This window comes from Myotis davidii, unplaced genomic scaffold, assembly GCF_000327345.1.
Source record: "Myotis davidii unplaced genomic scaffold, ASM32734v1 scaffold27, whole genome shotgun sequence".
Classification (NCBI taxonomy): domain Eukaryota; kingdom Metazoa; phylum Chordata; class Mammalia; order Chiroptera; family Vespertilionidae; genus Myotis; species Myotis davidii.
Window position 1 is genome coordinate 89,161 of NW_006297821.1, and position 14,669 is coordinate 103,829.

The following is a 14,669-nucleotide window of genomic DNA, read 5'->3' on the forward strand; positions in this document are numbered from 1 at the left end:
CTGCCACCAGGGGGCAATTGCAGTGTATGGAGACATTTTTTGTTGTGACAACTTGGGGGCGCTACTGGCATCTGGTGGGTTGAGGCCAGGGATGCTGCTAAACACCCCAATGCACGAGGCGGGCCCGTAACAAAGGACCCACCCAGGTGCCAGGAGTCCCAAGGCTGAGCAGCCTCTTCCAGATGCGGAGCCCAGACTCCTCCCGCCCCTGCCTCCCAGGGGACATCGGGACAATGCGCCTCAGGGTCCCTGCGGAGATGCAGAAGGTCCTGGGCCTGAGCCCGGGGAATGCAGCACCTGGTGGGGCTTTCCCACCACGGCGTCCTCCTCGGACCTTCTGTTCCTCTCTCCCGGGGGGGAGTAGGGTCGGGGACAGCTGACAGCCACCCTCTGCTCTGCAGGGTGATGGCCACGGGCCTAGTGCGCGGTGGCGTTGGTGTGTGAAGCGGGTGTCGTCCGTCACCCACCCTTGCGTTTCCTCGCGGGGCTGGGCTGAATAACGGCTGTGTGTGTGTTTGTGTTTGCAGTGGATTTGGGAATCAGCGTCCAGGAAGACAGTGCGGCCGCTTCTTCCCCCAAGACAGTGGAGACCAGCGCCGTCGCGGGTGCCGGCGGGCAGAATCTCGGGAAGCAGGCCAAGCCCCGGGCACCAGCTGCTAAATCGCATTTTTTCTTGCCTCTCTCGCGGCCGGTACCAGGGCGTGCCGGAGACCGAGGCGAGGATTCATCGGAGCCACCCCGCGCGCCAGGGCGGCCCGATGTCAGCTCCGCGGGTGGCCTAGGGGACAAAGGCGCGAGTGACAGCATGGCCCTGCGGCCGGCAGCTGCGCGGGGCCCCGGCCCCGATAAAACCCCCGGCCGCACCCCCGCCGACCACCACGGCCTCGCTGCCACTCGGGGACCCGCGCCTCGGCCACCTGAGTCAGGGGGGGCGGCCCCCTCCAAGCCTAAGGACTCCGGCTTTTTTAACAAACTCTTCAAACTGGACAAGGGGCAGGACCAGGCCCCCGCTGTCAGCCACCGGGAGGCCGAGTGTGCGGCGCGCCAGGACCAGGCCTTCGACATCCCTGCGTGCCCCGGGCCGGCCCACGATGTCCCCGCAGAGAGGGTAAGTGCTGGCGGGACAGCCCGTCCTGCTCTGGGTGCGAGCCCGGGCCGCTGGGTAGGACGAGGGTACACAGAGGCCTCTGCAGGCGCCGGGCCCTGGCAGGTGTCAGACCCTCGCTCCCCGCAACAAGCAGCACATTGTAGGGGTGCCTCCCAGGCATCGGGGCAGAAACATCTGTTTGCAAACAGTCCCAGCTGTGGCATCTGTTTTATGTAAAAGCCAGCGGAGGTGAGTTACATACAGATGAATCCGTCCTTCCATTTATCAAAGGGGAAGCGAGACAGGTTGCATCTGTGATCGATGGTGGCCGGAGGGAGAGGCGTTAGCAGGATAAAAATGGTTCCTGAAGACTTAACTAGTCTCCGCGGCTTAGGGTCTTCCCGTGGAAAACATTTTGTTTCTTACGTTTCATAGCCCGGATTGATCTTTAACTGTCTTTTGCAGTAAAGGGTGGGTTTATGTAAAGAGCTTTGACCGCTATGGGCTGACTCTGTTATGTACTAATTATTTTCCAACAACCCGGAGTAATACCTTTGTAAAAACTAGATTTTTTTTTTAAAGGAGGCATCCAGAATTCATTTTCTTTTCTTGACACTTTCTGGCCTGTACAAAGAAAGGCGCCAGTTCTTTTGATCTTAAGAAGAGCATGAGCTTTGAACCATGAAAATATTTGTTTGTGTTCAGGGAAAAGAGAAGAGATCCTTGCATAAAGAAGGAAATAAAAATGAATACATTGCCTTTTCAGGGATTTGTTTCCTTAGTTAATGGACTTTTAAATGACAGTATTTTTCAGACTTTGGGGTTAAATCAAGTGCCTCTAGTTGAGGTTAGAACCAGGAAAGCATTAGCGGGGCTCAGTTATTGATTATACGCTCATGTGTCAAGACACACAATATATTTGTCTTAATAACAGCTAACTGCACAGCCATGCTACGGGTGCTGACACTGGCTGCCATTTGTTGAGTACCTACTGTGTGCCAGGCTTTGTTCTAAGCATGGTACATAGATGGTGTGCATTTCTCTGCAGTTTCACCGCCTACTGTGTGCCAGGCTTTGTTCTAAACACAGTACATAGATGGTGTGCATTGCTCTGCAGTTTCACGGCATCTGGGGTAGTGTGAAGAGTTACATTGTAAATATTAAACAGCAGCTGAAAATTCCGAACTGTTAAAACTGGGAAAAGATCACTAGGCTCATGTGTTTAGTTTCCTAACCAGCAGTATTCTTGCTGTCCTGTAAAAGTTGATTCCAAGAAATACGATATTCAAATGTTCCTTCAAAAGTTTAGAACAAGTGCCCTGCAAATGCCCCCTCCCCCAAATGCACCAGCTCGGGAGCCCATTGACCTGCTTTCTGTCTAATTCAAAGTAGGTCTGTCCATGCATCCAGGCCCCAAATCTTTGCTGAGTGTGCCACAGCGAGGCGCGGGGGAGGCCCGGCCTCATGGTGGACAGGACAGAGAGCTCCTGTCCTCAGAGAGTGTGCAGTCCAGCAGGGAAGAGGATAAAAGCCCCACAGGTGTTATACGAGGTGTCAGGTGTCTGCTGGGGGCGGGGAGGAAGTTAAGGGGGGCAGGTGTTGGAGAGGGAGCCCCGACATGGGAGAACTACCTCGCTAGCCCAGGGAACAGTCCCTCACTGTATAACCCCCTCGCAGAACGGTGCTTGTGTCAGGGCTATAAACAGGTCATCGAAATTCATGGATGTCTGAGAAGCTATGTGCTACTTCACTCCGAGTGCGGACACTGAGGGAGCTCGCGCCATTGGTCACGGGCTCCAAGCCCATCCCGGGCGGGTGACCCACTGCATACTCACTGTTGGCAGGGGCATCCGAAGCCCACTGTTGCCTGCCTTCGGGAAAGACTGAGCTGCTGGTGGGAGACCCACCTTGGGGCAGGTGCCGAGTGCCTCCTCCTAATCCCCATCCTAAGGAAGTAAGCCAGGTCAGCATCCCATCGCCACGCCTCACACGCACACACGCACATCCCCATAAAACCCAGCGCACCCAGCCCATTCCTGTTTCGAGACAAGTGCAGAAGTCTCCAAGCGGTGCTTTCTCGGCTCAGCTTTCCTTTTCACCCACGACTCTTAGGGGGGAGCCCCTCAATCTGAGTGGAGTGAGTTTCAAAATGAGACTGGAGTCAGAAGAGAGGGGCGTGTGTAGGGAGCATGGCTGGTATCTGATATAGTCAAGCCCCAGAGATGCTCTGAAGGCACAGTGACCTCTCAGAAGACACCCCCCGCCCCCTGTTTAACTTGTCTTCCTCTCTGAGTGAGTCCACGTCCTTAGGTCCACGAACAAAATGTGCATCTGTCTTTGTGACATTACCAACCTCCAGTCGTTACTGGTGGTATCCTTGGAATTGGATGCCACTCTGTACTCTGCATATGAAACACAGACACGGCGTGAACTAGCCATTCCTTGCTCTCCTTCAGTCTGTGAACTTGGGGATATGTATGTACATAGGTCTGCAAAGATCTTCACACATGAAAGCAGCCTTCTGATTGCTAAGGTTTCTCATCTGGTTGCTGGCGGCACAGTGTGTCTCTGGAGCGACACACACACACACACACACACACACACACACACACACATCAGTTGTTCTAGATGTGTCATGAGAGAACACAGCCCTGAGAAAGTAGCCGGAAGAAGACTCCTCGATCCATGGCCTTCTGTGGGAGTAGCACTTATGCATAAATGGCCGTCAGTGTACTGATTCAGAGCCCGTGGAGTGAATGATGCTCGGGCTCAGCCATGCCAGCTCCCCCTCCCCTCCCCCAGGCGATCCGAGTGGTGTGCCCAGCCCCTCGCTGGATTGGCATTCCAGCCACAAACCCACCGAGCTGCGAATTGGGAGAAAGATGCCACCATTTCATTCTGGGGGGGAACACAAATCTTCTGTTTTCAGGACGACAGTCTGATTTTTGTGCCTCATAAAACTACATTCAGGGCCAAGCAGGACTCAGACAAGGCCAGGATTCATGAGCAAACGCAGCGTTTACTACACAGGCCAAGGAAGGATAAGGCCTATGCCTGGAAGGCTTCGCTGCGCTGGGATTCCCACGAGCCAGCCTGTGGACAAGGATAAGACTTCCTTTCTTCATTTTGCTCTCCTCTCAGCAACTGGACCAGAGCTGCACATTGAAGATTCATCACACACACAAAATGACAATCTGACCTTTACTGGTTAGCGCGCGCGCACACACACACAATTTCTGTTGTCTTAGTGTTGGGGGCAGGAGGAGGTCCCTCAAAAGTGTTGGCAAGCACAGAAGTGTGAGATGGAAGCAGGAATATTCCTTTTCTTTTCAACATTTAATTAAATTCTGCAGTTGTTATTTAAACACCAAGCTTGTGCAAGGCATTAGGAGATAAATCATCATTCTAGCCCTTCAATGATCGTACAGTTTCCTAAGAGGCACCATTTCTTAAAGGGGAATTATGATACTCGCATTGATCCGCAAATTCGTTCTGACTACAGGTATGAAGAAAGATACTCAGTGGTTTGGTGTCCTCCTCCTCTTTTCTGTCTATATATATATATATGTATGTATATATATATGTATGTATATATACATATATATGTATGTTTATGTATGTGTTTGTATCTGGTCAGGGCCTCTTTTCTGTCTTGAACACACTCCATTCAGGTTTTGTCCTCCACAAAAAGTGCTCTTGTCAAAGTGGCCACCGTGTGGCACCTCCCACCCTCAGGGCAGCTGCCAGCTCAGGTATGTCTCAGTCCTTGTCCTTCTGGACATGCCCTCACACCTGACACAATAGGCCCCTCCTTGAAGCAGCATCCGAACCTGCTTCCCAGGCCCCCTCTGCCTGGCTGCTCTCCTTTATCTCCTCGGCTGGATCTTGCCCTCTCACCTTGGCGTCCCCAAGAGTTCAGCTCCTAGTTGTCATCTCTCACTGCCCTCACTTCCTTACAAATCTCCCCCTGGAACCAGATATTTAAATATTAGTATTTGCTGACAAGTCCTAAATTTCTATCTCCAGCCTAGATCTACCCCTGAAACCAGGCTGCACTATCCAGCTGCCTCTTCTAGTTGACTGCTCACTGCATCTCCATCTGAGTGCTCACTGAGCATCTCAACCTCCATATGTCCAAAACCACAGCCACAGAGTGCCGACATGCTGAATACACAGGCCCCTCATCTCAGTGAAGGGCGACTCCGTCCTGCCGCTGTCATTTAGGATTGGAATTATAGAATGGATATCTTCAGTAAAGTAGTCAATTCAAACAGAAGCATTGCAGTCAAGGAGACTAGATTTCAGGTCTGCCTCTGTCGCCTCCTGGCTGTGTGACCTTGTGCAAGTTACTTAACCTCTCTCAGCCTCAGTTTCCTCACCTGGAAAATGGAGATAATAATAGTATCCAGCATGTGCCCACATGATTCACACTTGGGAAAATTAAATGTCATGTAAAATACTTAACATAGAGATACTGCATTTTGAAAAAAAGAAAATGTAGCTATTATTAGGATATTGGTTTTTCTCCCTGTCTGTCACTCCACATTTTAGTCTTTTTATTCCTCCTTTCCGTAGTCCTCAACCAGAACTCCAGAGTTAGCACAGTTGAATCTAATTTGAAAGCTACATAACCAAAGACATAAGTTCAAATGTAGGTTTTAAAAAGTGCAGGAGTTGTGAAATTATTTTAGAAACAATAGAATTTAAATGCCCATGCCCATTGTACCTGGTTTCTTGGTCTGCTGTTTAAGGGTCTCTACACCCTTCACTCTGTATTTCCAAGTGCACTTTCCACTATTCCCTTAAACTTCTCCAGTCAGTACAGCCAGCCTTGACCCTGGAAGATGTCCACTTCTTCCCCATTTTCTCTGCTGGTATTTCTTTTTCTCTCTGTTTATCAAAAAGTTTACTTCACCTTCAACCCAAGTTCTGAAACTGACCAGACGTCCCCGCTCCTGAGGGGCTTCTGGCTGCATGAATCCCTAGCGTGTTTTGCATGCTCTATTTTACGTCAAATTCTGTGATAAAATCACTTCGAAGGAATCATCTCATTAAAACACCACAACTCGCCAGTGGATGTCTGTGTTTTTAGCATTTATAGAGATGAAGAAATCAAAGCCTGAGAGAAACCAACTCACTTATTCCAAGTTTCACAGCTATCAGAGAATTGGCCAACTCCGTACTTACTATGTTCAACATTATATTTTTACCAATTACTAGTATTTGAAACGTGTGCAATAAGGTTGCAAATAGGCAAAATGGAAAACGATTACTTTGGGGAAGTGCTATTCAAAAATGTTAGTAAATAGAAAATCATAAATACCAAGTTAATCTCAAATTAAAAGTAATAATTAAAAAAGAACCACCTGATTCCAACATTAGAAGGCCAAGTGAATTATAATCTGTGTGTTTTGTTTTGGTTTGGTTTGTTTACATCAGGGCCCCAAGGCCAGGCCATCGGGCTTAGCTCCTGAGGCAGTCAGAGCCCCAGGCAGGGTGCTTGGGCTGGCTCAGGGTTGTCACAGCCCCGGGGCCCAGTCCCTCTTCTCCAGTGTCCTCCGTGGACTGGCTAGGCTCATGGGATTGGCTCTGTGGTTTCAGATGTCTGCTTGGTTGCAAGTTGTCATCATCACAATGTCCTATCAAATGAAAGGGGTTTCCTAAGACCTACCCAGGGGCAACATTGAGTCACATGTCTATGATTAGGTAGAAGGGAGGCTTGGGAAGTTTCTTCAGCAGAAAGTAGGCTCTGCCCTAGCATTTAGCCTGCAGACTGAAAGGTCCTGGGTTCGATTCTAGTCAAGGGCACATACCAGTTGATCCCCGGCCCTGGTGAGGGTGCATGCGGGAGACAACCTATCGATGTTGGTTGATTCTCTCTGTCTCTCCCCCTCCCTTCCACTCTCTTTAAAATCAATGGGAAAATATCCTCAGGTGAGGATTAACAAAAGAAATGAAAAGAAGGCAGGCTCTGCCAGCAAAGATGATGTACCACAGATAGAAAACTTTATATCAGGAGGTCATGAAGTGTGTGGAATTGATAGAGCTGCTGCAGCATCATTTATTAAATACACTATTGCACTAACTTTTACCTTGACTGTGACCCACAAGAAGAATAGATTTCACATCTTGACCATAGACACATGTACATACATGAAACAAAGAATTCACAAAATGATGCTATTCGTACAGCGCTAACACAGGCTGCTATTTTCTTTTTTCACTTTGTTCGATGTCAGTTTTGAACCACTAAGTTAGTTTCTAATCCACTAAGAGTCACAATCTAAAGTTTGCAAAACTCTGTGCTCCCGTAACCACCTTCTTTTCAGACATGAAGACAGTGGTCTTGCTGCCTGACTGTTTCTGATGCCCTGGGTGCCCCCGTGCCCAGCACACACAGCAGGCACTCACGTTTCCCAGCTGCCTGCCTAGGGTGAGGATGACACCTATGTTACCACCTTCCAGTGGGTGCTCAAATATATTATCGCAATCTCGTTGTCAGCTCTGCCTAACACTCCTTTAAATAGAACATGGTTTCAAAACATGTGTCTGACATAAATGCGTTCACTTAGGTAAACTAGGTAAAATCATATATGTGTACCATTTAGTTGGTATTTTTAATTCAGACTTTAACCCTCCGTGGTGTTAATCATGGCTGAAATATCAAGTGAAGGCTATGATTCAGAGTTTGCAAAACAAATTTTGAATTAACTGTCCCTTTCATGTTATCCAGTTTGATTCACTCCTTACTGCAGCACTGCCTTGTCATCGTCTGTGGTAGAGTGGAGCGTAAATTAAAATATTTACTTCCTTTACAGCACTTATCACAATTTGAAGCCACTTAAGGTGACCATCTGGCTAATAAACTGTAAATCCAGCCCAGAGTCCATCTGTTGACAGGTGTCAAACAATAAATAGGAGACATGAACACTTCTATTTATTCATTCAACAACCATCTGAGTGCTTTCTCTGTGCCAGGAATGGTGTTGGGTTCTGGGGTGATAGACCACATACCTCAGAGGAGCTTTCATCCTATAAACAATAAACAAGAAAATTAGTAAACAAATCGTTCCTGGCTATAAAAAGGGCTATAAGTGAAATAATAGAGTTTTGAGATAGAAAGTGCGGGGCTGACCGGCAGCCCCTGAGCCACGGATGAATGATGGCTCTCACACACGTTTCTGTGAAAGAGAGGCTAAGGCACTACCTGGCTGTCACCACCAAGTAGCCCTGTTCGCCTGCCTCCTTTGGCTTTTATTGTCACAACAGCTTGAACTAAAACTAAGCTCTAGATACAGTCAGCAGGGCAGGTATCCTTGAGAAAGCACATGCTGCCCTAACCGGTTTGGCTCGGTGGATAGAGCGTCGGCCTGTGGACTCAAGCAAAACACCCCGGGGGATCGGACTTGTTTGGAAAAGTCAAGGTAGGGGCTGCCACCTTCGGCAAGGTCCCCTCAGAGGCCCAGCCTTTCGGAGAATCCTCCTTACAGACCTTCCAACCCAGGCCTGTGCTTCCCCACAAGGAAGTAGGAGGCCGATCATTAAAATGGGGTGAGGGGGGAGTGTGGTCTGATCAGGAAATTCAGGGGAAAGGCTGTGATTTCTTTCCCTTTTCGCACAATGCCAAACCACTCTTAGAGAGCCTGCCGCCTGATTCCGCCAGCATTCGCCACTTCTCCCACCACGGGAAGGGTCTGTTAAACAGGCGACAAACACGTTCTAGGCTTTGGGTTATTGCTTTTGCATTTCAAAGTCTTTTTTAATGGAGATTTTTCCTCTAATAAATGTGAATGCCACTGTCAGAACCTGCTGGGACTAATCGTAGAATAGAAGAAGCTTCCACGAATCTCTTTGCCCAACATGACTTCCCTGGGAATCACTGTCTACTCACTCTGTGCCCCCAGCAAATGCATGTTTCTGTTCCATCTCATGCGCAGTGGACTTTGTTTAAGAGCGTGCCAACTCACGTGTCCTTAAAAATGTCCCCAAACTAGTGACTGCTTCCCAAAAAAAGAAAAAAGAAAGTAAAGAAAAGAAACAAGAAAGTAATATCATTGCATAGTTCTCTGCCTGTATTTCACTTGCCATTGGAAATCAACTTGACAAATTCACTTCCCCCTCCAGTGGAGGAGTTGCTGGAAAAGTGGGAAACTCTTGTTTATAGGGCGCAAGCATGCATTGCTTTCTTTGATTGATTTTTCCCAATCGCCATCTATGACTACGACGAGCAACCAGTTTATTTAATCTCAGAAGGATAGCATCCCTGCCTCAGTCAGTGCCACGGATGAATGAGACGCCTCCATGGAGGTGCTGGGCGCTAGGCTTCTGCCAAGATCTGGGTATGTAGTATCCTGAGGGTATGTCTGCAGAGCATTATAGCAGGTGTTGATCCGATGATGTACAATAAAGCATCTTACTGGGTAACTGGTCCGGCCTAGCTCCATTCAGTTCAGGTAAACATATAAAACCAACACCGTTGCCTCTCTTCTCCCAAAAAGGGGAGGAGCAATGGATGAGGAGCAGATTTAGATCAGTGTCATTGCATCTTAGATCCCCCTCATGGAAAACATTTCAGAAGGCAACAAAAGTCTACCTTTCACATTTCCATATTTTATGTTCTTTTTCTTGCCCTCTAAAATCTCCAATAACTTTTTGTTGTTGTTGTTAATCCTCACCTACAGATTTTTCTCATTTCTATTTAGAGACAGTGAAAGGGAGGAAGGGATGGGGAGAGAGAGAGAGAAAGAGAGACATCAATGTGAGAGAGATACATAATGTAATTGGTTGCCTTCTGCACACGCCCTGATCAGGGTTGGGGATTGAACCTACAACTCAGGTACCTGCCCTTGACTGGGAATCAAACCTCGACCCTGATGCTCGGGCCAATGCTTAACCACTTAGGCACACCAGCCAGGGCAGAAACCTCCAGTAACCCTTAATCATCTACCTGGATCGCTAGGAGGCTTGTTTGAACCATGGCACTTGGGCAGTACTTAGTTTTAAAGTCCTAAAACACGCATGCTTTCTCAATGAGCAATTTGATATCGAGGGATTTATTGAGAAAAGGAACAAAATTTCATGCACAAGACTTTTATTTTTCGTTTTAGTTCCAGCATTACAAGAGAAAAGCTGGAAAGATACAAAAGTTCCAATAGGACGGCTTTTATAATGATTACAGCACCACCCTTCCACTGGACATCAGAAACAAGGATGACATAGAAATAGAATCGAGGGCATGTGAAGACAGTCATAGTACAATGTTAATCAAGAAGAGCAGGTTCCACAATAGCACATACAGAAGGAGCCCTTTGGGGGAAATGATGCCTGCCTGCCCGCTGGCCTACATTTCACCCTTCCACCCAGAGGAGTGGAGAGTGAAAAGTTGTGGGTTGTTAGTAGTCGTTTCTGCCAGTAGGGGGTAAAGGGAGAATTTTACATTTTTCCTCTTTGTTCATCTATATGTTCTCTTTTTAAAAAAAGAAGAAAGCACTGCATACTGCCTAGCTAATTAAAAACAAAACACTACAATCTAGGTAACTTCCTGATTTCTCCACTAGGCTGCGCTGTGAGGCTTGAGGCAACCTGAGTTCAGTAGAAATTGCAACAGCAGCTACTAAAGGCTTCTTTTTTTTATTTTTTAGCTTTTATTTTTTTATCTTTAATTTCTTTATTGGTTAAGGTATTACAAATTTAAAGGCTTCTTTAATGTTACTTTATGCTTACAGTCATTCCCACACTGTGCGGCCCTGAGCCTGCGTGGCAAGTCCTTGTTCAGAAATCACGCTGACTTTTAAAGATACACGTAGAGCTCGCGTGCACTAACCCCCAGGAGGAGATGGGAAGGGGAGATTTTGTAGTTGCTGGGCAGCTTGGGGAGCCCTCTCACCACTGGCGATTCTTATGGTGGTGCTGTTGGTGTTCATTCCTCTTTTTTACCAGGGGGTTCAAAGATGGGGATACATTTGCACCCTCTGATGCAAATGGGGCAGGAATCGTGGGGGAAATGAACATACAAAATCAGCTGCTGTGCTAGGCCCTCCTTGGGTGAATTTCAGATTTGTAGTAAAGCAAAGGAAAATGATAATATTAATTACTTAATTAATGCCAGTCTGCTTAGGGAATTGTGATGTTCCACAAAACGTTTTTTAGTAGATTTTGGGTTTGGAGTGAGTTCCCGCTTGTTTATTAACTTGCTTTCTTTTCAAGACAAATTGGAAGACGTAAATCAATGCCATTTTTCTCCCTAAGTCTGACAAAGGCTCTGTGCAGGTGACGGTGCTCTCAGAAGGAGGAAGGGAAAGACTTAGTGATTGCCCGGAGACCACTGTTGCCTAGCAAGTCGTGTCCTTTGTGCTGTTGGGGCATCCAAGTGGGAGAGGAAGCTGGGATTTCCTTTTATTTTAGGCAGCACGTGGCTCAAATTTCTAACAGATGGAGAGGAGTGGAGTAATGGGTTTTTGTACCAGTCAACATTTCTCAAACAAATTTCCCTGTGTTAAACGGTACGTTAGGCCTGACTCTTGGTACAGAGGTACAATGTGAAACCAGTGAGGTACAATCAATGGGGAACTGTAGACGGGGCAGACATTTATCACAAAGTGTTCCAGACAAGGTGTTTTTCAGCCTTGATCGTCTTGTCTTAACTTATACTTTCACACTGACACTGTCGACTTAACTTAAAGGAGCCTGAAATCCAGTTGACAATTTACGGATGAAAGAAGGCCCCAGAAGTTCCATATGGGTTTTATTACAGACAATCAAATTATGATACAACGGCATTATTTTTCAACATGACAAATTGTGATCACTTAACCAGTGTTCCTGTCTGATTGCTCTTTGAAGCCAACAGAAAGGGGGGAGATGCAGGCTTCATCCACACGATGCAGCACAAGGGGACACCAGGAACACCTGTTGGCTTCAAAGAAGCTTCCAGATGTTGCCTGGAGAATGTGTGTGCATCTGTCTAAGATTTCTATTTGCTGAGAATGATCTGATGGCCTGATGAGAAGAGCAAAACCCTATTTGTAGTTAAGGACCAAGATCCTACCAACAACCCAATAGTTAAGGCACAGGCCACACACTGCTGGCCTTCGGTTGGTCATCTTCCCAACCATGTGAAGTTTGGCCCATGGGAGAGTTTTTAAAATTTGGAATTAGTGGCCCACATTATGTGATCATTGTAATTTTTAATGAAAATTAAGAAATTATAGAATGGTGTACTTGTCTACCAACACCACCCTAATAGATGATCATTGTTTGTATTTTGAAATGTATCCTTCTAGGGTTTTTTGGGCATCCACAAGTAAATACAAGCATTCATTCTTTCTCCTTTTTTTTTTTGCCAAAAAGGTAAAATAAAATACACTGCTCTATTCTGTACTCTTTTTCAGTTAGCGCTGCTTTCCATATCTGTATAGAAAGAACACTGCTTTCTATTGCTGTACCACTTGCTCATTTGCAACACTTACATAGCTTTCTGTTGAGTAGATGTACCGTAATATATTTAACTAGGACTTTATTAATGACATTTGGTTGGTTTCCAAACATTCACTATTGCCTCACTGCAAATCTCGTATCTTTATTTCACACATGTGTGAATTGGGGTTTAGTATTAACTCTTAGAAATGAAATTTCTGGCTAAAAGAACATATTCTTTTCTTAAATTTTGGTTGATAATGTCAAAATGTTATCAGGACTGAATTAATTTAGACTCCAGTCAGCATTGTCTGAATGAGTGCTTGTGTCTCACCCGAGCCTCCCAACTGAATGTTTCTAAACATTTGGTTGTTTTCACTTTCAATCTTTCTTTTCATAATCTCTGGATTTTGAGTCAAAGTTATAAAAGCCTTTTCGATCCAAAATTATAAAACATTTTTCGGAAGAGAGATGATTGAGGAAATGAAATGTGATACTTTAAACAAGCTTTTTGGCCCTGGCCAGATACCAGATAGCTCAGTTGGTTAGAGTGTCATTCCAATATGCTAAGGTTGCAGGTTCAGTCCTGACCAGGGCACATATAGGAATCAACCAATGAATGCATAAATGAGTACAACAACAAAGCAATCTCTCTCTCTCTCTCATCAATAAAAGAGCTTTTTGCCTCTAAAATCACTTGGGTATTGGGTCAAATAAATCCCAGCTCCATTCTATGACCATAGGCAAGTTTGCATCAATTTATTAATCAGTAAACATGAAATTACAAATACTACATACTTTATGGGATCATTCTGAAAAATAAATTTGATCTTTTTAACTAGCTTAGCATTGATCCTGACCCATAAAATTTGGTCATTTTTCTTATTATCACGGACATTTGTCCTTCTCATTATACATTCCTTAAAGAATTCATGGCTTCAAAATATTCCATTGTGTGGTCATAGGTAAATCTCAAGTGTTAATATCCACATGCTGCTTTATTTACCTACTAGAGGCCCGATGTATGAAAATTCATGCAAGAGTAGGCCTTCCTTCCCCCAGCTGCTGGCACTGACTTCCCTCTGGCACCCGGAACCCGGGCTAGCTTCCCTTGGGCTGCCCGCAGGCATTCAGGACCGGGGCTGGCTTCCCTCCAGCCCCAGCTTGGTCAGGAAGGATGTCCAGAATGAGATCCGGAAGGACATCCAGTCTAATTAGCATATTACCCTTTTATTATTATAAATTCCAGACTTTTTCTTGGATCTTCAGCCTTACTCTTCTAGCACTACCCTATAATCCTTTTTTTTGTATTTATTTATTTAATCATTTTAATCATTTTTTTTAATTTTCACTTTCAGTTGACCTACATTATTATATTAGCTTCAGGTGTACACCTCAGTGACCAGACTTAATTACTTATTACATAACTTAATCCGTGATCACCCCAATAAATCCCTCACCCATCCAGCACCATGCCTAGTTATTAGAATATTATTGTACCCTATAATGCTTTTTTAAAACTTTTTAACCTTGAAATTCTTGAAGACCCACATCGTTGGTGTTTGGCTGATGCAGAGCAGTTATTGTGTGAAAGCTTTGTGTTGCTAGACTGGCCCTTCAGTTGAGAAAGTGGCTTTTTGAGAGGATTTTTTTTGGTCAGTGCCCACTGGTATTTTCAGATAGCCAGCCTCTTTAATTCCAAGTCTAGGACGTATGAGGCCAAAAGGAACCCTGGGGAATTCACGCCATGTTGTTCCTCAGGTCCCAGCTGGTCTGCTTCTCCTCTCCACCTTTCAGAAGCTCTTATGTTTGTTTTCTATCTAATATCGAGAATTTTCCATTGTGGGGAATAGAAGGATGAGGGAACATGTATATTCTCCATCGTCCTGGAAGAAGAATTCTTATGTTCTTTGTTAAAAGGCAGTCTGAGAAGAAAAACAGGGCTCAAGTTCAAGCTTAGTTTCAATTTGAAAAATAATAGAACTCTCCCTCAGAAAGAAGCCCCTGTAAGCAAACCACCTCCTTGCACTGAGCGCCTGGTCATCCTCGGTTGCTGTCCAAGCCCTGAGAAGTTGCTGCACCTGGAGTCAGAGGTGTAAAGGACTCCCAGGGAAACGCCTTCAGGTGGAAACTCCCGGGGCAGACAGGAAGCCTGGGGGGCTCCGCT

The 14,669-nt window shown here is 46.0% G+C and overlaps 1 protein-coding gene across 5 annotated transcripts in view; it reads left to right on the forward strand.

The window, feature by feature from the left end:
• The window catches only part of BCAS1 (breast carcinoma amplified sequence 1), a 74,360-nt gene that overhangs the window by 18,103 nt on the left and 41,588 nt on the right, over positions 1 to 14,669 (forward strand). For all 5 annotated transcript variants that reach the window (XM_015570400.1, XM_015570403.1, XM_015570401.1 and 2 more), the window contains exon 4: positions 528 to 1,108. In XM_015570400.1, the coding sequence (XP_015425886.1) occupies positions 528 to 1,108 (581 nt within the window). The remainder of the gene's footprint in view (positions 1 to 527; positions 1,109 to 14,669) is intronic.